General features: G+C 44.4%; 1 protein-coding gene across 3 annotated transcripts; it reads right to left on the bottom strand.

Moving 5' to 3' along the window:
- Positions 1–3867: 3867 nt before the first annotated feature.
- On the bottom strand, positions 3868–21585 carry LOC144590939 (methyltransferase-like protein 27). 3 transcript variants are annotated; one of them, XM_078395284.1, is made up of 5 exons: positions 21443–21585; positions 20403–20531; positions 18082–18220; positions 16605–16697; positions 3868–4218 (listed from the first exon to the last, which is right to left on the bottom strand). In XM_078395284.1, the coding sequence occupies exons 1-5, from the start codon at positions 21560–21562 to the stop codon at positions 3962–3964; spliced, it is 738 nt and encodes a 245-aa protein (XP_078251410.1). In that variant the 5' UTR covers positions 21563–21585; the 3' UTR covers positions 3868–3961. The 3 variants fall into 3 exon arrangements, with proteins under 3 accessions (XP_078251410.1, XP_078251411.1, XP_078251412.1); XM_078395285.1 differs by lacking the exon at positions 3868–4218 and adding an exon at positions 14180–15291 and having other exon boundaries at positions 21443–21584; XM_078395286.1 differs by lacking the exons at positions 3868–4218; positions 16605–16697 and adding an exon at positions 14180–15291 and having other exon boundaries at positions 21443–21584.
- Between the last annotated feature and the right edge of the window lie 791 nt (positions 21586–22376).

The raw sequence follows: 22376 nt of genomic DNA, 5'->3' as shown, positions 1-22376 counted from the left end.
TATCATGGGCGGAGCCGGCCGTCTTCGGAGGCTGCGGGAGCGGCTGCGACGCGACGCGACGCGCCTTGGGCTTGGCCCGCTGTGGACCGTCCGGTGCGGCCTGCAACCACAACAACCTGACTGCGGGCGAGGACAGCGGGAGAAGGGAAAGACATTGTTGCCTTCCATCACATAGAGAGGAGAGGACTGGAGGAGACTCACTGTGATGGATGTTTCTTTGATGGATGTTTCTTTTTTTGTGTGTTTTTGGGGTTGGCTGGTTTGAGTGCCTGTTTGATGCTTTTATTGTTGGACTGTGTTTTTGGGGGGTTTTGGGGTTGTGTAATTTGAATGCCTATTTAATGCTTTTATTGTTGGACTGTGTTTTTGGGGGTTTTTGGGGTTGGGTAATTTGGGTGCCTGTTTAGCGCTTTTATTGTTGGACTGTGGGTGATTGAATTAACATTTTGTTCAAGATGGCCGCGCCGTTGTGTTTGGCTGCCTGCCACTGTATGTTTCTTTTTTTTCCTGGTCAGATGTGCAGCACTTTGGTCAACGTGGGTTGTTTTTAAATGTGCTATACAAATAAATTGACTTGACTTGACTTGACTAAACAATGGTGAGTTTAGGAGAGCTCCCCCTCCTCTCCCCCAACTCACCATCAACAACACCACAGTCACATCTGTGGAGTTATTTAAGTTCCTTGGAACCATCATCTCCAGAGACCTTAAATGAGAGGCCACCATTGACTCCACAGTCAAAAAGGCCCAACAGAGGATGTACTTCCTGCGGCAGCTGAGGAAACACAAGCTGCCACAGGCAATGATGGTCCAGTTTTATACGGCCATCATAGAGTCTGTTGTTACTTTCTCCATCATGGTCTGGTTTGGTTCAGCCACCAAGCGTGACATCCGGAGGCTGCAGCGCATTGTTCGATCAGCCACGAAGGTTGTTGGTTGCAACGTTCCCCCCATCAACGAACTCTACACTGCAAGGGCCAGGAGGCGAGCGGGTAAGATCATCTCTGACCCCTCTCACCCTGGCCACAAAATCTTTGAAGCACTTCCCTCTGGAAGGCGACTCCGGACTGTCAAAGCCGCCACAGCCAGACATAAAAACAGCTTTTTTCCACGAGCAGTAGCTCTACTCAACAACCAAAAGTCTGTAGCCTCCTTTTGCTCTGGTATTTTCTTTCATTCTTCACATGTTTAAATTATAATGTTTTATTTCTAATTGCTTACTGTATATCATGTTGTTACTTGCGAGCAAAGCACCAAGGCAAATTCCTTGTATGTATACATACTTGGCTAATAAAATTTATTCAATTCAATTCAAAATTTATTCAATTCAAAGCAATCAAAAATCATTACCACAATCTGTAACCATCAGGCTATTAAACCAATTAAACACCAGGGGGCGCCGCACGATGGCTGCCTCGCCTACAGACTGTCTGTCCTTTTCAAACCTTTTTTGCTGTTTTTGTTAAGTTTTTAAAAAGTTTGTGTTATTGTTCTCTGGTTTGTTTTATGTGGGGGGAGGGGGCAGGGGGAAACTTTTTTCAATCTCTTACCTTGCCAGAGATACGATTGCTTTGCAGATCATATCTCCGGTCGCTCTGCGGCCTAACATCACGGAGCTGGAGGCCTTGCCTGGGACTGACTTTGAGCCCCACCTTGGGGAGTGGACTTATCATCTTATCAGGAGCCCTTGTCTGGGATCGATGCTCCAACGCGGCCTGCAGACTTCAACATCGCGGAGCTCGCAGTCTCGTGTTGAGACCGATCGGGAGCTCCAAAGCTGCACGAGGTTCGACAAGCCCCGACCCGGGGTAGATCGCCTGCGTGGGGGAGCTGAGACCCCCCCCCATGCAGGAGCTTGATCACCCCGACGAGGAAGACCCGCCGACAACTAGGGGAGTCAAGATCGTCCCGTCAACGGAAGGTTAGAGGCCCCCGACCGCTGGAGGACAAAGAAGGGAGAGATTGAACTTTTTTGTCGCCTTCCATCACAGTGAGGAATGTGGAGGAGTCACTGTGGTGGATGTTCATGTTAAAATGTATTTTGTTTGTCCTATTGTAATAACTGTATGGCAAATGAAGTTCATCATATGTTGCAAAACATATTTGGCTAATAAAGTATTATTGTGATTGTGATTGAAACCAGAATATGCTCTGAAGCGTATCATTGTTAATATTATTAATTTGAGAAATGGGGGGAAACCACAGCACCTGGAGAAAACTCACACGGTCGCACAAGAACGTGAAATAATGTTTAAGGTCGAGACTCTTCTTCAGACTGACAGTCAGGGAATGGAGCGAAGGATGGGGGAGATGTCTTCAAGAAATGTAAGTCGCCTAAATATCATCCATAGAAGAAGAGAAAGGTATAACACAACTAAAGTAAAAGAGGACATTGAACATTGTTGGTAAAGGTGCAAATAGACTTATAGAACCATAAAACAAGAGGAAATTCTATTAGGTTTAGGTTTATTTTTATCACGTTTACTGAGGTTTGATTAATTAATGATTAATTTTATATTAATGATTAATGTTTATATGCCTGCTTATCACCTTCCCCTCAGCCAACAATGAACCAATGTACATTTTGTTGACCAATGTCTGCTTTGATCTGTCCTTTTCACACCTTACATGCTCCATATCACTAATTTTCATGTCTCTAATTTCCCTGTCCCCTGACTCACAGTTTGAAGATGGGTCTCGACCCAAAATGTTACCCATTCCTTCTCTCCAGAGATGCTTCCTGTCCCGCTGAGTAACTGCAGCATTTTGTGTCTCTTTACAGTAAAAAGCTTTGTTTCGTCCATTCAAATCAGATAATACAATACAGAAATACAACCAAGTCAAATCAGGACTGCGCCAGCCATTGAGAACACATTTACACTAATCCCTTTTCTAAACTTACTTTCCGTGAACTGTTGGTGAATCGGCCTGGTTTGATGCTATGCAACTCTTTTTTTTTCTTCTTTTTAAAAAATTTTTGAAAAGCATATGTACAAATAGAAATAAAAGACACATTTGTTACAGAGTTCTTAAATAGCTTCAATTTTTAAATTTTTAAAGAGAAAATAAAAAAATAAAGAAGAAAGGAAAAAAAAACAAAAAACAACAACAAAAAAAAAACCTATAAACTATTGGAAAGAGAGACTAAGAGGATAAAAAAAAATATATATAACTATAAAAATTAAAGGGAGTAGATCCGGGAGACAATAACCACAGTTGTACATCCAACCCCTAACTCAAGTTACAACTTTTAATTTAAAAAAATTATTTTAGTCCTGTGCCAAACCCATTTACTTTTCTAAAAATTCAATAAATGGAGACCATATTTTTAAAAATAACTCAGGTTTGTCAATTAAGGCAAATCTTATTTTTTCCAAATGCAGGGTCTCTGTCATTTCCGTAGTCCATATTTTAATTGTGGGGGTTATTGGTTTTTTCCAAAATTTAAGTATTAATTTTTTCGCAGTTATTAGACTGTAATCAAGAAAATGTACTTGACTTGTTGTAAAGTTTGTAGTATGTTCTGATAATCCTAATATAATTAATTTTGGATCCATGTCCAATTGCTTGTTAATAACTTTAGAAACTATTTTAAAAATCTCCAACCAGAAGTTTTGCATTTTTATACAAGTTACGAAAATATGAGTTAAATTAGCTTCTTGAAATTGACATTTATCACAAATAGGAGAGATACTAGGAAAAATCCTATTTAATTTCGTCTTCGAATAATGTAACCTATGTATTATTTTAAATTGTATTAAGGAATGTCTAGTATTTAATGAACATTGGTGTATATGTTCAAGTCAAGTCAAGTCAAATTTATTTGTCACATACACATACTCGATGTGCAGTGAAATGAAAGTGGCAATGCCTGCGGGTTGTGCACAAAAATAATTACAGTTACAGCATATAAATAAAGTTAATAAGTTACTAAACATAGCCCAAAAAGTGTCGACAAAAATTTAGTCTCTGGGGTTATCAAAGTTGACAGTCCTGATGGCCTGTGGGAAGAAGCTCCGTCTCATCCTCTCCGTTTTCACAGCGTGACAGCGGAGGCGTTTGCCTGACCGTAGCATCTGGAACAGTCCGTTACTGGGGTGGCATGACACTGTGGTGGTGTGGTGTGGTAAACTTTCATCCCATATATCTTGCATTATGAGTTGCTTCAATTCGTCCTCCCATGCTCGTCTATAAGATTCTGATGACGGAATGTCAGTGTCTAGGAGAGTGTTATAAATAAAGGATATTAATTTATTTGAATTATAATGTCGATTCAGGCATACATCAAGTGTTTCTGGACCTCTAAACTTATATTCTTGCATATGTAATTTTACATAATCTCTAAGTTGTAAATATCTAAAATAATTATTACCATGTAATCCGTACTTCTGCTGTAAATCCTGAAAAGAAAGAAAAGTTCCCTTATGATAAAGATCTCCCACCCTTTTAATTCCATAACTTTTCCATTGAGCAAATCCTCTATCTAAGACAGACGGTTGAAAAGAAGGGTTATTCGCAATAGGAAGGAAAACAGATAATTTACTCAATTTTAACGTAAGCTTTAATTGTTTCCAGGTACGGATAACACTGTGTATAATGGGATTACCTCCATATGTTTTTTTATTTAAATTTATTGGAGCTAAGAGGATCGCACCAATATCAAATGGTAAACAATCCTCTTTCTCCATCTTTAACCAATTCGGTTGTTGATCAGAATCATCCAACCAGCAGGTTATATTTTTAATATTAACCGCCCAATAATAAAATAAGAAGTTAGGTAAGGCAATTCCTCCATTAGTTTTAGACTTACATAGATGTCTTTTATTTATTCTATGAGTCTTGTAGTCCCAAATAAAATTAGTAACTATTGAATCAATTTAAAAAAAAAACTTTTTTGGAAGATAGATCGGAATTGCTTGAAATAAGTATAGTAGCTGTGGGAGAAAGATCATCTTTATAGCATTACTACGACCAACTAATGATATAGGAAGTGTTTTCCAAAATTGGATATTTTTATGTAATTTAGTGAGTAAAGGAGGAAAATTTAATTTAAATAAAGAAGTATATTTCCTAGTCACGTAAATTCCAAGATATTTAAACTTTTCATAGGCAATTTTAAAAGGAAATTGTTGAAGTATGGCCGGATTCTGCTCCATTATTGGCATAATTTCACTTTTGTACCAGTTAATTCTATAACCTGAAAATGAACCAAATTGAGTTATGAGATTTAATAAATTCGGAATGCTAATTTCTGGCTTTGTAATATATATTAATACATCATCCGCATATAAAGAAATTTTATTGGTTGTATGTTTAGTATTATAGCCATGAATATCTGGATTTGATCTAATACTCTCAGCAAGTGGTTCTATAAGGGCAAATAGTAGCGGTGATAGTGGACATCCTTGTCTACAACCCCTTGTAAGATTTGAGAAGTTTTCCCTCATTTGGAAAGCAACACAATACCAAAGAGCTACAGTTTGGACATTTTAAACGAGAGACTGGGGCTGATAGCGGAGAAAGGCTGCGGTCAGATTAACAAAGGATGTCACAATCCATGGGTCCTAAAATGGCCGCAGGACCTCGTGACCAGCCACAAAAAAAAGTAAAAACCTTACAACCCAGTCTCTAGGTTTCTGCAAAGCTACGGCCAGAACAAAAGATGGGTATTGGCCATGCAGAAACCTACGAAACCAGGTCGGAGTCCAGACACTGGGGCGCTGACATCAGCATACTCACAATGCCCCAAGCCGACCTAAACAGTTCATCTCAGTGAGGGGGCACAATAGCCCATAGAAAACTACCTGGTAGGTGATGGGAAACCAGTTAACACCCATCACCTCACAATGAAATCCCAATTTACACCTTCTGGCCATCCCCGGTATCCCCGAACATAAGGCAGATCAGAAGAAAACCTCATACATATCTTTTTGAACAAAGAGATTCCAAGATCTGGCGGGAGATAGGACGGGTCAGAAACAGTATAACTGGCCACTACTTTTGGGTTTTAAACTCAACGAAGAAATACTGGAAGAAGAAGCTGAAGCTAGAAGAAAACCTGCAAGAAACGCAAGCAGGCAAGAAAACGAATGCAGGAGGAAGAAAAGACAGGCAAGAAAAACGGATGCAAGAGAGAGGAACAGGCACGCAACTCGAGGAGAAATACTGCCAAACGAACAGCCAGTAACCCCAGTAATAGCCCCGTGGTGAGCATGCATTCCAAATCCTACATATCCTGGACATAGTTTAGTGTAGAGGGGAGGGTGGTTGTGAATAAACGTTGGGTGTGTACTAAAATATGTGTTGGTCAAGGTTGCGATGCGTCGTGCGTTCCCCATCTTACAGTCGTGTATGTGTCTTGCAGAACTGTGTTTAAGAATTCATAAGTAAAAGGTATTCGTGTATGTGTCTTGCAGAACTGTGTTTAAGAATTCATAAGTAAAAGGTATTCGTGTATATGTCTTATAGAACTGTGTGTTTTATGATTCATAGTTATAAGTATTCGTGTAATTTGGTATGTGTTTCATAGTCATGTATTATAGAACTGTATAAGTATTCATGGACAATAGTCCCAAGTGCTGAATAAAAGCCTTTTTCATTTAAACCCTGGTTTTAAAATCTGGTCTGGTTGAATTTTTTCTGCACTATAAGAGCTCCTGCATCTAAGCCCAGTGTCTAGAACCGTAAGGGGTGAGTGGGTCGAACCACTCACGGGGAACCAGTGTGCACGGCCTGGTCAAGGGATCAGAGCAAGGCACGGGGACCTTAGGTCGGGGGAAAGCTCGGCGCAGAAACCCCTTACAGATAATGGCGACCACGAAGGGACACTGGCAGCAGGATGATAGTGTACCAGAAAAAGATTTTAAAACTAGGGACATAATGGACGAGCGCATTGCGGACTATGTGTTTAGTAAGGTGAATATCACCAAACAATGGATGTGTGCGTTACTAGATGACAAGCGCCCACTGGATGCAGCGATCCGGTGGACGGCCAGTAAAGCCCATAAGAAATCTGTAGAGAAGGCGGTCTGGCTGACCTGCTATAAAAAGCAGGTCCAGCTTTTGGACCGCGTGGTTGTGGCACAGGCAGCCCAGATCAGGGACCTTCAGGAGGAGGTAGAGGAGAAGGCTGCGGGTGGGAACCAGTTGATTGAGGCTCTGGACTCTTTAAACAAGGAGCGCCGGGTCGTGACCAACCGCCACGAAGCCAGGGTAGAGCTGATGGAGTGTCAGATCACTGAGGCTATGCGCAGTAAGGGCAAGCTCAGGGAGCAGTGCGCTTCCCTGAGCCACCAGCTGGAGACCCAGGAAGAGAAACTTAAGGGAGTTAGGGCAGCCTATAAAATGGTTTTGGAGGACAGGTCGGAAGGGGCCGACCACGGGGCCTGCCTGCAGGAGATAGAGGGTCTGCGGGGTGCTTTAAATAAAGCAAGCGGGCTGGTCTGTTTGATGAACCCCCCCGCGGGCCAGTCACTAGCGGGTGCGAAGGTCCCGGTTCCGATCCCTAGAAAGACCGTGGTGGCTTCAGCCACCAGACTCCACAATTCCCCTAGCTACGAGGCATCCTGGAAAAGGGGTAGTGTAGGGGAGAGAGAGGAGCTCCCGGTCGAGGACTCGGCACCGGCGCCCATGTGCCCGGTCCTGGAAACCAGACGGGGACCCACCGCGCTGAATGGGGACGCCGGACCCATTCAGAGTGAGATCGTGGTGCCCCACAGCTCCCAGCAGTTAAGAGCTATGATCGGACATGTAATTAAATTGTCCGAATCAGGGGACCCTTCGCTGCATTTTAGGGAGATCGAGCAAACCGCCGCAATCAACGGTTGCGACGAGGGAGAACGGGCAAAATTGTTGCTGTTCTCCCTGGACAGCTCGATCCTCCAATGCCTCTCAGACGAGAGTAAAAGGGGGACCAGGACCTACGATCTCCTGCGGGACGAGGTCCTGGAAGTCTTGGGGGTAGGCGATGAGGGTCCATTTGCCCGATTGGAGAGGACCCTCCAGATGGAGGGAGAACCCCCAAAGGTTTTTGCGGCGCGACTGTGGTCAGTATATCAGAGCAGTTGCCCGCACGTCCCCGCGCGGGATGACCTGGCCGGGAATGGGAGAGCCCAGTGGCTCCGTTGCTTGGTGTCAAACAGCCTGGCAGCCGTCAGGGAGCAGGCGAAAGCCTGGTTTGATCCCACAAATAGCACGGAGGAGGCGGTTTTGGACCATCTCACGGTAGGGTATAGAAACACCCGGAGTACGTCGACCCGACTCGAAAAAGAGAAGGTGTACGTAGCGGAGGCTACTGCACTGGCCCAAAAGGAGTGGCGACAGGAGGGTAACCCTACCACACAGTCAAAGTGTTTCAGATGCGGTAAGGTGGGACACTGGCAGAAGGATTGCAGGGCCCACACCAAGGAAGATAGGGTTGGCACCACCCAGCGCACCGAGGTCCCAGTTAAGCCGGAGATCATCGAAACAATGATCGAGGTGATGCAGTCCCTCATGGCCGCCCAGGGGAAGGTGGCAGTCGCTACCGGCTCACCGGGTGCGAGGGGGGCACTGGACATTCCCCAATGACATCAGCCCACGCAGCCTGCCTATCTGTATCCTCTCCGCTACGATGCGTGGAAGAGACCGCTTGTGGAGATGGTAGTGGAGAGGCAAAGGGGCAGTTATCTGTTGGACACGGGGGCTTCATGCACCGTGGTCCACACCGAGGAACCCTTTGACTCTCCCCTGTCCACGGGGGTCCCTTTCGCACTGGCAGGGTTCACAGGGAAGGAACAGGCTGGCGCGCGTTCACAGCCAAGGATGAGGCAGGTCACGCAGACAGGCAAGAATGCCTGCGTGAGGGGGGAGGACATTCTCCAGGAATGGAGAGTCTCCCGTTTTGGGTGGGATTCAGGTGAGGAAGAGCCTGATCAGCTCGACCAGGGGCTGGATCCCATTACGGAGGAAGAGGAGTCGGAGGGGGACGACAGTAACGTCCCCGAATCAAGCACCAGGAAGGCGGGGGTAGCGAGCGAAGGCTCACCACCTGTAGATACAGGTAGAGTGAGGCCGGATGCCGCGGGTATACCCAGCACCAAGGGGGCAGAGCTGGATGAGGCGGGGCCAGGGTCGGCAGCTGCGGGGGGTACCCGAGCTGCGGCACGGCAGGAACCGGTCCTCAGCCAGGCTGTCCAGGAGGCAGTGTCTAAGGTGATCCTCCGTAGGTCCAGCAGGAAACCCCAACTTAGGAAGTTTTGGCCAGAGGTCAATCACAGCCAAGTAGGGAGGAGGGAGCTTACGTCCCGGAGGGGACCTAGCCCCCGCCAGGCAGCGACAGGCTGCGGAGGATCAAAGGTGGGAGACAGCGTGGTGCAGCCGCAGGAGACGACCCGCTGCAGCCCTGACAGGGATTAGCTGAGCCGCCCTGGGAAGGCGGCACTGTATTATATTTTAGGTAATATAAATAAGGGGTGGATAGGTATTTTAGATAAGGATAAGCTATTTTTGTATAAGTTTTGTGGGGATAGTTAGCGTTTAAATAAAGTTGATGCGTCCAGGATGTGTGGGTGTGGGGTGCAGGCTGGGGGTCAAGAGACCCGCCCGCAGAGGCGTTTAACAAAGCCAAGCGCTCCCCAAGAGGCTGGCTATACCATTCTTCTTTATCTGTTTTCTGGAGTGGAAGGAGGCACTCGTATGGTGGATCTTTGCCACGGCGATCGGATGTGGGTGGACCTATCGGGGCCACACCAAGGACATCATCGTCTACGGCTGCTCCGGGGACTCGGCTCCCATCACGACCGATGGGACTGGAAGGAGAGAAGCGGAGGAGACCGCAGTTTACTTCCATGAAGGCCGGTGGCCGGGGTGGCTGGGATCGAACTCTTCAGAGTATTCCAGCGCCCCAGGTTTTGCTTATCGGGACACCTCATTATGGTGCCCGAGAGTCAAGATCATCGCCCAAAAGATCAGCGCCACCGTTGGCAAAAGGATTGGCCTGGTATGCACGGGGAAGGTCCCCGCGAGCAGGCGGTGGTGGCTGAGGAAAACGAGCAGGACAATGGCCAACTCCACTGTTGAGTGGGAGAGACTTAACAACAACACTCACAGGACTATTTCTGGGACTAAAGAACAGTTGAGTGTGTGTTGGGACAAATGGTGGGAACCGGATGAGGGGATTTATATGTGTATGTGGGGTTCGAGGTATCGTTGCCCCACGGGCAACAGCATATTTTTCCAGAGACAGTGGCAGGATGACGGTAAGGGGATGAGGTGGGATGTTAGCTCGCGGGCTTGTGGGGTCCCCCTTTCCCCGATCCCGGTAAACGCCACTGAACTCATCACATGACCACGCATGACACCTCCCACAGTTCCACTGGCAGTAGCACAGGAGGGTGAGTGCCCAAAAACCACTAAGGGGAAAATGTAAAAGAGGGCAGCACCTCAATAACCGAGTACATCAAGGGGAATGGAGAGACCGTTACGTGCGGGTGGGCAAGCAGGACCCAGCCGCAAGCTGCTAGGAGGACGTGCCCCCCCTCCACACCGAGTAGACTGTGTTTTATATTGTCCCCTTTTAAAATTTGTATAAACTAGGTTTTTGTATTCGAATTTGTATCAAGAGTGATTGTGAAGGAATGTAAAAAAATGTATCGTTTTACTGTTGTATTGTTTTCATGTCCTACATTACAGCTGACACCAGTAGGAGGATGGCGGAGGCATCGGCCTGGGACAAGGTGTAGGTGTATGTGTCCGACATGAAAATGTACATACTTGTAATATAGTTTTGCCCGGGACACGGGCAGTAAATGTCAGCCTAAGATGGGGACTGTACGTTCGCAATGAAACACTAGTTTAGTTAAAACCTCAGGGGTCTGGATATGGAGAATCGGGAAAACATTGCTCAACCACATTATTTAATTGATTCGATAAGCTGGGGTTATGCAAATCAACAGGAGGGACTGTAAGATTTGAGAAGTTTTCCCTCATTTGGAAAGCAACACAATACCAAAGAGCTGCAGTTTGGACATTTTAAACGAGAGACTGGGGCTGATAGCGGAGAAAGGCTGCGGTCAGATTAACAAAGGATGTCACAATCCATGGGTCCTAAAATGGCCGCAGGACCTCGTGACCAGCCACAAAAAAAAGTAAAAACCTTACAACCCAGTCTCTAGGTTTCTGCAAAGCTACGGCCAGAACAAAAGATGGGTATTGGCCATGCAGAAACCTACGAAACCAGGTCGGAGTCCAGACACTGGGGCGCTGACATCAGCATACTCACAATGCCCCAAGCCGACCTAAACAGTTCATCTCAGTGAGGGGGCACAATAGCCCATAGAAAACTACCTGGTAGGTGATGGGAAACCAGTTAACACCCATCACCTCACAATGAAATCCCAATTTACACCTTCTGGCCATCCCCGGTATCCCCGAACATAAGGCAGATCAGAAGAAAACCTCATACATATCTTTTTGAACAAAGAGATTCCAAGATCTGGCGGGAGATAGGACGGGTCAGAAACAGTATAACTGGCCACTACTTTTGGGTTTTAAACTCAACGAAGAAATACTGGAAGAAGAAGCTGAAGCTAGAAGAAAACCTGCAAGAAACGCAAGCAGGCAAGAAAACGAATGCAGGAGGAAGAAAAGACAGGCAAGAAAAACGGATGCAAGAGAGAGGAACAGGCACGCAACTCGAGGAGAAATACTGCCAAACGAACAGCCAGTAACCCCAGTAATAGCCCCGTGGTGAGCATGCATTCCAAATCCTACATATCCTGGACATAGTTTAGTGTAGAGGGGAGGGTGGTTGTGAATAAACGTTGGGTGTGTACTAAAATATGTGTTGGTCAAGGTTGCGATGCGTCGTGCGTTCCCCATCTTACAGTCGTGTATGTGTCTTGCAGAACTGTGTTTAAGAATTCATAAGTAAAAGGTATTCGTGTATATGTCTTATAGAACTGTGTGTTTTATGATTCATAGTTATAAGTATTCGTGTAATTTGGTATGTGTTTCATAGTCATGTATTATAGAACTGTATAAGTATTCATGGACAATAGTCCCAAGTGCTGAATAAAAGCCTTTTTCATTTAAACCCTGGTTTTAAAATCTGGTCTGGTTGAATTTTTTCTGCACTATAAGAGCTCCTGCATCTAAGCCCAGTGTCTAGAACCGTAAGGGGTGAGTGGGTCGAACCACTCACGGGGAACCAGTGTGCACGGCCTGGTCAAGGGATCAGAGCAAGGCACGGGGACCTTAGGTCGGGCGAAAGCTCGGCGCAGAAACCCCTTACACCCTAGATAAATGAAATTTGGATGACAGCATTTGATTAGTTAATATTCTAGCTGTTGGGGATGTATATAAAAGTTTCACCCATGAACAAAAATTTTCACCTAATTGAAATTTTTCCATCACTGAGAAAAGATAGGGCCATTCTACTTGATCAAATGCTTTTTCAGCATCTAGCGAGATGATTGCTAAATCTTCGTTTAATAGTCTATTTGAATATATTATATTGAACAAGCGTCTCAAATTGAAAAATGAATATCGTTTGGCTATAAAGCCTGATTGATCGGGGTGTATCAATTTATCTATAACTAGACTTAATCTATGAGCTAAGATTTTCGCTAATATCTTCTGATCAGTATTTAAAAGAGCTATCGCCCTATACGAACCAGGGTCTTCAGAATCCTTATCTATTTTAGGAATGAGGATTATTGTTGATTCAGTCAGAGTTTGCGGTAATCTCTGTTGTTTAAAGGCGTGACTATATACAGTTTGCAAACGTGGAGAGATCAAATCACTAAATTTTTTATAAAATTCATTATTTAAGCCATCAGGGCCAGGAGTCTTCCCATTTTTCATGGATTTAATGGTCTCTTCAACGTCTTTCATAGTTATTTCTGCGCCCAGTGAATTTCTATCACTCACATTCAAACCAGGAAGGTTACATTCCTGCAAAAAGTTTTGCATCTGCGCAGAGCTATCTGTTATTTTTGATGAATATAATGACTGATAAAATTGCAAAAATCTCTGATTAATATCCTTAGGTAATTTAAGCAAATCTCCGTTTTCTGATCTAATTTTATGAATTGTAGAATCATCTTCTAATTTGCGGAGTTGACGTGCTAGCAATTTCTGTGGTTTATCTCCAAATTCAAAATGTTTTTGTTTAGTACATTGAAAAAGCTTTAAAATATGAGCTAAGAGAATATAATTTAACTTATATTTGAGAGCTGCAATTTTATTATGTATTTCAATAGAGGGAGCGATGGCATTTGTTATGTCTAACTGTTTAATCTGACTTTCTAGGTCATGTTGTTCAGCCCGCTTCTTCTTGTTTTGAGACGCTTGAAAGGCAATAATACATCCTCTCACAAACGTTTTAAATGTTTCCCAAAGCAGGGACGCAGGTGTTTCAGGGAGGTCATTTGCGTAAAAAAAAGTTTCAAATTGCGATTTAAGATAGTCATAACATGCTTTTTCAATTAAGATTTGCGGATTAAATCTCCAATTAGTCTGTTTCCCCGTTACTCCTTGGAGTTTCACCCTCAATGTTAAAGGGGCATGATCGGATATAATAATATTATGATATTTTGAATTATACGTATAAGGAATAAGTTTTGAGTCCACCAAGAAATAGTCAATTCTTGAGTAAGTTTTATGCACTGGTGAATAAAATGAATACTCTCGGCCTGAAGGATTTTCAATCCTCCAAACATCTTTTATATTTGCACTATTTATATAAGAGTTTAATAATTTACACGACTTGGATTTTGTTTTCCTTTGAGTTGACGATCTATCCAAATAAGGATCTAATGTACAATTTAAATCTCCTCCAATTATCAAGTTATATTGTCCAAATTCTGGAATGGTATTAAATATATATTTTTAAAATAACGGATTATCAAAATTTGGTGCATAGACATTCACCAATATCAATTTTGTAGAATATAGTTCTCCCACTAATATAACATATCTACCTTCAGTGTCGACTATAGAGGAAGTATGTATAAATGGTATACCCTTACGAATTAAAATGGCAACACCTCTTGATTTAAAGGGAAACGATGAGTGAAATAATTTATCAATCCATTTGCCTTTCAGTGCTATGCAACTCTATGACACTGGTGGCAGAAACGTAACCTGAATTCCTACAAATGGAGGTAATAAAAGAGCGACCAGAATAGTCAAGGTGGATTTCAAAATGGTTTTATTTAATTATTTGAGGTGATAACTTTGAGGAAAGAACAAAACAGGAGACATTGGTTTTACGGTACTTGTAATTTTTCACAGTTTTCGGAATCCCTTCAATAAGGAGTCCATAATATATTGATGACAAAGTTCAGGGAATGAGGAAATCAGGGGATATGATGGATTGGTGGCTGGCTTCAGAACAGGAAACAAAGAGTGAAAATGTATAAATGTTCAGACTGTAAGGTGGAGAGTAGGGAGCAAGGATCAGTGCTGAGGTTGCTGCTGTTCATAGTTTGCATTAATGATTTATGTACCGAAGCACAATTATTAAATTTGTAAATTGTGTGTGTTTGTGTGTGCATCTGTGTGTGTATCTGTGCCCATCTGTGTGTGCATATATATGTGTGCGTTTGTACGCGTATATCTGTGTGTGTGTGTGTGTGTGTGTGTATGTGTGTCTGTGTGCATGTGGATGGGCAGTGGAGGTGTATGAGGGGTTGCAAATGGAGGGACAGTCAAACCGAAGTATGTCAATAAATTAAAAGAGCACATTAATCTATTAGGAGAATGGGCAAGTAGATAACAAATGATGCTGCTATGTCTTAAGGTCCACTTGTAAACCAAACAGGAGTCGCTCAATGTAACATAGTCACAAAGAAATTCAGTGGGGAATTGATTAAGAAGAAACTTGTCTCCCAAAAGTGTCATGGAATGTGGAATTCTCTACCACAGACAAAGGGGAAGTTGAATAGTGTAGACAGGTTGAAGGACCCCACATATGAGGGAGATGGGTTAGAGAGGAATAGTGTTAGATTTGATAATGAGAGTGGGCAGAAGGTTGATGTAGAAAATAGATGGTGACAGCTGGGCAGTGTAGCCATATGCTTCTGTGCCAGATGTGTAATCTCTTCTGGTTATTTCTTCCTGTAGACAGATACGGTTCCATCAATGTATTCTTCAGACACTCCTGTGAGCAGCATGTCCTTCTGCCACTTCTCTATATATTGTTTCACAACCTCCTCCCACAGCCCTGTCTTCAGTAACTCTTGGATGGAAGCAAGCAGTTTACTCCTGTGATCACTCTCCTCAGCCCTCCATGTGACACAGATAAGCCCTCCTGAAAGAAAGACCAGCAGTCGCAATTAAAATAAATAATGGCATCACACCTTGCCGAAGAAAAGATGTCCTATGTTCAGGCTTGCAGTCTGCCTGACTAGAATCAGTCCAACAGCATGTAGTCACAGCAGGGGACACTGGATGGACCCAGGTCCCTACAGTGCGGCTCAATGTGGAGTGACCTTGACCCCCACAGTATGGGGCAGTGTGGAGTGACCCTGCTGTAACACCAGGTCCCTACAATACAGCTCAACATGGAGTGAAATAAAAAGGAATTGCAGATGTTGGTTTGTACCAAAGATAGACACAAAATTATAGAATACCTCAGCGGGTCAAACAGCATTTCTGGAGAAAATGGACAGGTGACTTTTCAAGTCGGGACCTTTCTTCAGACTTCTTCAGATAGAAGAAGGGTCCTGACCCGAAATGTTTGTTTGTTTTATGTGCATGTATGTCTGTGTGTGTGTATGTATATGTGTGTATAAATATATATACACACACACAAACCTTTTTTTCTCGTTTATTCCTTTGTTTACAGTGTAATGTTTACATTGTGGCGAGTCTAGAAGCGGGTGAGTGTTGAAGACGGAGTTTATTTGCATGGGCAAAAACCCCGTAACAAACGCAATACTCACAACTGTAGACAACCAACGAATACGTCTTTACCGGACGGAGTTCAACACTAGACTAACTCTTCTCTCCCGCGCTGGCCCACCTCGTGACGTCGTTAGCCAATCCGAGGGTTCGAACTCTCAGCCAATCCCTATGTCCCTACAACATATTCTGTTTTGTTGCAAGTAAGAATTACATTGCTTTATCTGGGACATATGACAATAAAACACTCTTGACTCTCTAGACTCTTGACCTGCTGAGTTATTTCAGCATTTTGTGTCCATCTTCAGTGTGGAGTGCTCCTGCTGTAACTCCAGGACCCTAGAGTGCAGCTCAGTTAGAGTGATCCTTCTGTAACACCAGATCCCTTTTGTATGGGTCAGTGTGAAGTGACCTTGCCATTTTGCTCTACCAGTTAAACATGGCCTGTATGTTTTATTTGGGTTGTGTGCTCCTTCCTTTGGCTGTTCCAATGATACCACTTCATTTGTGGGACCTTTCTACTGAGTAGAAACAAGGAATTGCAGGTGATTGTTAACACTGAAGGAGTACTGGATTAGCTCAGCGGGTCAGGCAGCATTTCTGGAGAACATGGAAATGTGACGTTTTGGGTCAAGTCCTCAAACATCACATATCCATGTTCTCCAGAGATACTGCCTGATCTGCTGAGTTACTTCTGCCCTTTCTGACCTTTGTACTGACCTGTTTTGGTGATTCTCAGCAATTCTGGAAGGATTTCCCATGGCAGATGTCGCTGGGATATTCCACCAACAACCATCACAACATCGTAGGTACCTGCAGGATATTTCAACAACAAACAGATATGCAACACAGATATTCACACACATCTGAAAGAGATGCATATGCTCTTAGAGATTAAATTAAATGAAACACCTGACCTGTTGAGGTACTGCCTGTGATAGACGCAAAATGATGGAGTAACTCAGCGATTCAGGCAGAATCTCTGTAGAAAATAAGTGACGCTTTGGGTCCAGACGCTTAGTATTAGTTTCAGATTTAGATTTAGACATGCTGCGGGGAAACAGGCCCTTTGGCCCAACGAGTCCGCACCGGCCACCAATCCCCATACACTAGCACTATCCAACACACACACAAGGGATAATTTACAATTTGTTCCGAAGCCAATTAACCTACAAACCTGTACGTCTTTGGAGTGCGAGAGGAAACCAGAGCACCCGGGGAAAACCCACGCGGTCACAGGACGAATGCACAAACTTCATACAGATAGTACCCATAGGTTAATAGCCTTTGCAAATTGGCCTTAGTGTATCGGGAATATATGCGGACGTAGGATAACATGGAACAAGTGTGAACGGGTGATTGATGATCGGCATGGACACTGGGCTGATGGGCCTGTTTCCATGCCTAATCTTTCAATCGTTCAATTGTGTCTACGTGGGTTTTCATCTAGTTGACATCTAGAGCAGCAGATGCAATAGATGAGGTTGGAGGAGGTGCAGGTGAACCTTTGTCTCACCTGGAAAGATTAGATGTCAACTTATTTACATCGGCGAAACCAAACGCAGGCATGGCGATCGCTTCACTCAACACCTGCGCTCGGTCCACATTGACCAAACTGATCTCCCGGTGGCCGAGCACTTCAACTCCCCCTCCCATTCCCAGTCTGACCTTTCTGTCATGGGCCTCCTCCAGTGCCATAGTGAGGCCCACTGGAAATTGGAGGAACAGCACCTCATATTTCGCCTGGGAAGCTTGCAGCCCAGTAGTATGAACATCGACTTCTCCAACTTTAGATAGTTCCTCTGTCCCTCTCTTCCCCTCCTCCTTCCCAGACCTCCCTCTATCTTCCTGTCTCCACCTATATCCTTCCTTTGTCCCGTCCCCCTGACATCAGTCTGAAGAAGGGTCTCGACCCGAAAAGTCACCCATTCCTTCTCTCCTGAGATGCTGCCTGACCTGCTGAGTTACTCCAGGATTTTGTGAATAAATACCTTCGATATATACCAGCATCTGCAGTTATTTTCTTATACTTCCATTAAAGTTAGATAAGTCTGACTAACCACTAAGCATCTTGTTCCTTAAAGACAAGAAGATCTCTTCAATATCGGGCACAAACTCTATGCTCACAGATTATTCTACAGAATAAATGTGCGTCTCTCCTGGATTTCCATTGAAACAGATTATATCAGTCATTTACCTTCTTTTACGGGCAGCTGTTTATCCGCAGTTATCAGACAGTGCATCAGCTTCTGGTACATTCCTTTGGATTCAGATATCTTCAGCATTTCTTCACTGCCATCCATTCCATGGAAGTTCTTGAAGCCCAGTTTCTGCATCTGAAGGAATCAGAATTTTCTGCATTTCACCTTGCCCAACTTGCCCACACCGGCCAACAAGACCCAGCTACGCTAGTCTGAACTGTGGGGATATGGATTGGTCCATATCGCCCAAACCTATCCTGTCCATAAGGTGTCACCAATAAGATCCATAGGATGTTGGAACGTTGAGCGAAAACAAAAACAGACTACTGGAGGAACTCAGCAGGTCAGGTGGCATCTGTGGAAGGAAATGGATAACTTGCCCCCATTGAACTTGTTTCCTCATACCTCAACTCTATCTTATCCCCTCTTGTCCAACCCTTTCCCATCAACATTCAGGACATCTCATACGTTCACCAGCACTGGAACAACTTCCAATTCCTTGGCCCCCATTACCAGTACAACCGAGATGTTGATGGGAAGAGGCGGACAATGCTTTGGGCCAGGATCCTCCTCCGCACTAATGGAATAAAGGGGTGATTGCTGGTGGAGAGAAGTGAGTGGAAAGGGTGGTGGCAGAGCTGGCAGGTGGATGCAGGTGTGGAGGGGTTGATTGGTAGATGTGTCAGGTGGGGGAGAGAAGGGTGGAGATGGTAACCAATACTGGAGGTGATAATTGGAAGCCACTGGGTGGAATAAATGGAATGCTTATAATTTCATTCCCCCATCATTTGGAATAGAAAGGGTAAATGCACAAATGCCTTTTACCCAGAGTAGGGGAATCGAGGACCAGACGACATACGTTTAAGATGAGGGGGGAAAAGACTTAATAGGAACCTGAGGGGTAGCATTGTTACACAAAGAGTAGAACAAGCTGAGGGAGGAGGTAGTTGAGGCTGGTACCATCACAACATTAAAAAAACATTTTTATAGTTACATGGATCGGATAGGTTTAGGAGGCTGTGGGCCAAATGCGGACAGGTGGGACTAGTGTAGATGGGGTAAGTTAGTTGGCATGGGCAAGTTGGGCTGAAGGGTCTATTTCCATGCTGTATGTCTGACACTATGACTATCAGGAAAGCCTGAGAGATCAACAAATTTTTCTTTTGATCTTTCTCAGTTTCTTTAAATCAAAGCTCTGGTCATGAGCCTTCCCACTATGCCTGTCTTTTTGTTGAACATTCTTTGTCCAAATGCATGCTGGCACCTCTCCCCAACTCTTTCTCCACTGCATGATGACTGCATTGGGCTGCTTCTTGCACCCATGCAGAACTCGCCAATTTCATCACCTTCACCAGCTCCCCTCTTCCTTACCCGCTCCCCTTTCTTTCCACTCCTTTCCAACTGTATATCACCCATCCCTCCTCAATTCATGTCTCTCCATTTCCTATCTTCTCCCTACCCCCTACCCCATTCCCTTCTACTCATTATCTCTCCCTCACGTTCTATGTTGCATTCCCCACCTTCGTTTCTTATCTGATTCCAACATTTACAATCTCTTGTCTTCTCCCACTTATCATCTCCAGTGTTGGGCACTACCTTTCTCCCCTCCATCTGATCTCATCTACCAAACAATCCCTCCTCACCTGGGTCCACCTCTCATTTGCCAGCTCTGGGCCCACCCCCTCACCTCTCTGCCAGCTCTCACCTCTCGACTCCATCAGTCTGAAGAAAGATCCCGACCTGAAACATCGTCTGTCCTTTTTCCATTCATGCTTGCCATCTGACCTGCCGGGTTCCTCCAGCAGTCTGTTTTTGTGACTTACATCTGATGCTATTACCAGAGAAGATCACCGTGGAAACTGCTGAATCGTTATTAAAGCTTAAATGGTTAGAGGTAAAGCAGCACACTATTTCTATCCCAGTTTGACCTACTTAATGCTCTCTCGCATTAACTCTGTTTCTCTCTCCACAGACACTGCCTGCATTGCTGAATATTTGCAGCAAGCTCTGTTCTTAGTTCAGAATTCTAGCATCTGAAACAACACGGGGGCATTTCCAATAAACAACACAACTTCTAGACATGGCATGTTTGATGGAAGGTACAATTCTGAAAATGAAGTTATTTATAAAATGTTGGTCATTCAGATTTGCGAAAGAAACTGTGTGGTCGTGGTGTTGAGAATTTCATTATTTCTGTCCACATCCACAGTAAGAAACAGATTGACTGGGACCTCTTCACTAGCACTCCTGCATGGGCACAGATGGCTCAGTTTCACATCATTATCTCTGTGACATTTGATTAGAGTTTGTCTCTTACCAGGTCCGCCACCATCCCTGTTCCACAGGGCACATCGAAAACCAGCGCACTGCTTCGATCTTCCGAATATACTGAATTGATGGTTTCCACACCATGACTGGGAGCTTGGTAATCCATCACACTCATGTGCTGTGGAGAGACAGAGATTTTGCTCATGGTTAAAGGATTTTACCCTGGACAATCTATACCTTGCAGTTAAGGATGGTAGGAGGAGGACTAATTTGGAGGACACAAAGTGCTGGAGTAACTCAGCTGGTCAAGCAACATCCCTGGAGAACATAGATACACGACATTTTGGGGCTGAGACCATTTTTCAACCTGGAGTATGGAATGGGGTGTCTGAAAACCATGGAGAAAAACAGGCTGATCAATAGGCTGCCATTCACTGAATGGGAACATTTCCAATACTCTTAAAAATGTGGAGATGTCTACAAAGTGCTAGAATAAATTCAATGGACTGAATGGTCGCCTTCTGCTTGGCAATATATTTTTGATATAGATAGGCCAGCATGGTGGCACAGTAATAGAGTTGCTGCCGTACAGCACCAGAGACCCAGGCTCAATCCTGAGTATGGGTGTCATTTGTACGGAGTTTGTACCTTCTCCCCTGCGTGGGTTTTCTCAGAGATCTTCGGGTTCCTCCCACACTCCAATGACCTACGGGTTTGTAGGTTAGTTGGCTTGGAATAAATGTAAATTGTCCCTAGTGTGTGTAGGATAGTATTAATATGCGGGGATCGCTGGTCGGTGCAGACTCGATGAGTCGAAAGGCCTGTTTCCGTGCTGTATCTCTAAACTAAACTAAATATGACTGCACATCGAGATAGAGAAATGAAGCAGATAACAAAACAATTCAATTGGAGAAAACTTGGGGAAAAAGTTTCCGAAAGCTGGACATTTTGTTCATCATTGACATTTGTACAAAAGAGTAACTGGCATTATAGAGGATACATGGTGAGGCCCTAGGAACAGTGGCAAAGTTACTGCACAGTTGGATGGCGAGAGTCTTAGCCCCTAAAGTAAACATGTATAGACGTTACCTTTTCATAGTTCTCTGCCCAAGAGTTGTAAAAATTAACTTTCTCTTCTGTGTCCATTTCACTGTACATTGTGAGGAGGTTCTTGGTAGCAGCAGCCACATTGACTCCATCCTTATTCATCCTAAAACAATAAAAAAATCCTTGTTGGTAATATCCAGTTATGAGGGATTAAAATGAGGTATACCTTCTGATGGAGATACAAAGAACTGCAGATGCTGGTTTGCAAAAAAAGACACTAAGTGCTGGAGTAGCTCAGTGGGTCAGGCAAGTATCTCTTGAGAACATGGATAGGTGACATTAAGGGTCAAGACCCTTCTTTAGAATTCGTGTTCTCCAGAGATGCTGCCTGACCTATTGACTTTATCCAGCACTTGGTGTCCAACTTACCCTGCTGCAGTACAAAAGATTGAAACAGCACAGATACACCCTGCACCAAAACAATGTGCAAAGATTGAAACAAGACAGATGGACTCAGCCCACAAATGCTGCAAAGAGAATGAAACATGGATCCTACATTTTGTGCAAAGTTGTGCAAAGTGTTAAGTGCAAAGTACAAATATTGTGCAAAGTGTTACCCCTCAGTAAAACAGCGCATTGTAGTGGGTGCGGTCACCGTGGTAATCAGGCCAGACGCCAGGTGAGTAATTAATAACTTTAATAACTGTATTACCTGTGATATCAAACACCGCACTCGAGAAGAACGTGAGTCGACACACCCAAACCCTTTATAGTCCCAGACCACCTGACCCAAGGGGACTGACCCAAGAAGTGACCTAATCCCTCCCGTCCACTGAGTGCCGAGTGGAATGACCAAGGGAGTGGCCTAGCCCCCGGGTGCCGCCACAGGACCCCCCCCCAAGAACCGAAGGCACGAAACGGACAGGGGGACGGATGAAACGGCCAGCCCGTGTGCGCGCCACGGCGGGCGCAGGAA

The sequence above is a fragment of the Rhinoraja longicauda genome, unplaced genomic scaffold (genome assembly GCF_053455715.1).
Source record: "Rhinoraja longicauda isolate Sanriku21f unplaced genomic scaffold, sRhiLon1.1 Scf000414, whole genome shotgun sequence".
NCBI classification, from domain to species: Eukaryota; Metazoa; Chordata; class Chondrichthyes; order Rajiformes; family Arhynchobatidae; genus Rhinoraja; species Rhinoraja longicauda.
This window is presented reverse-complemented; position numbering and strand designations above follow the sequence as displayed.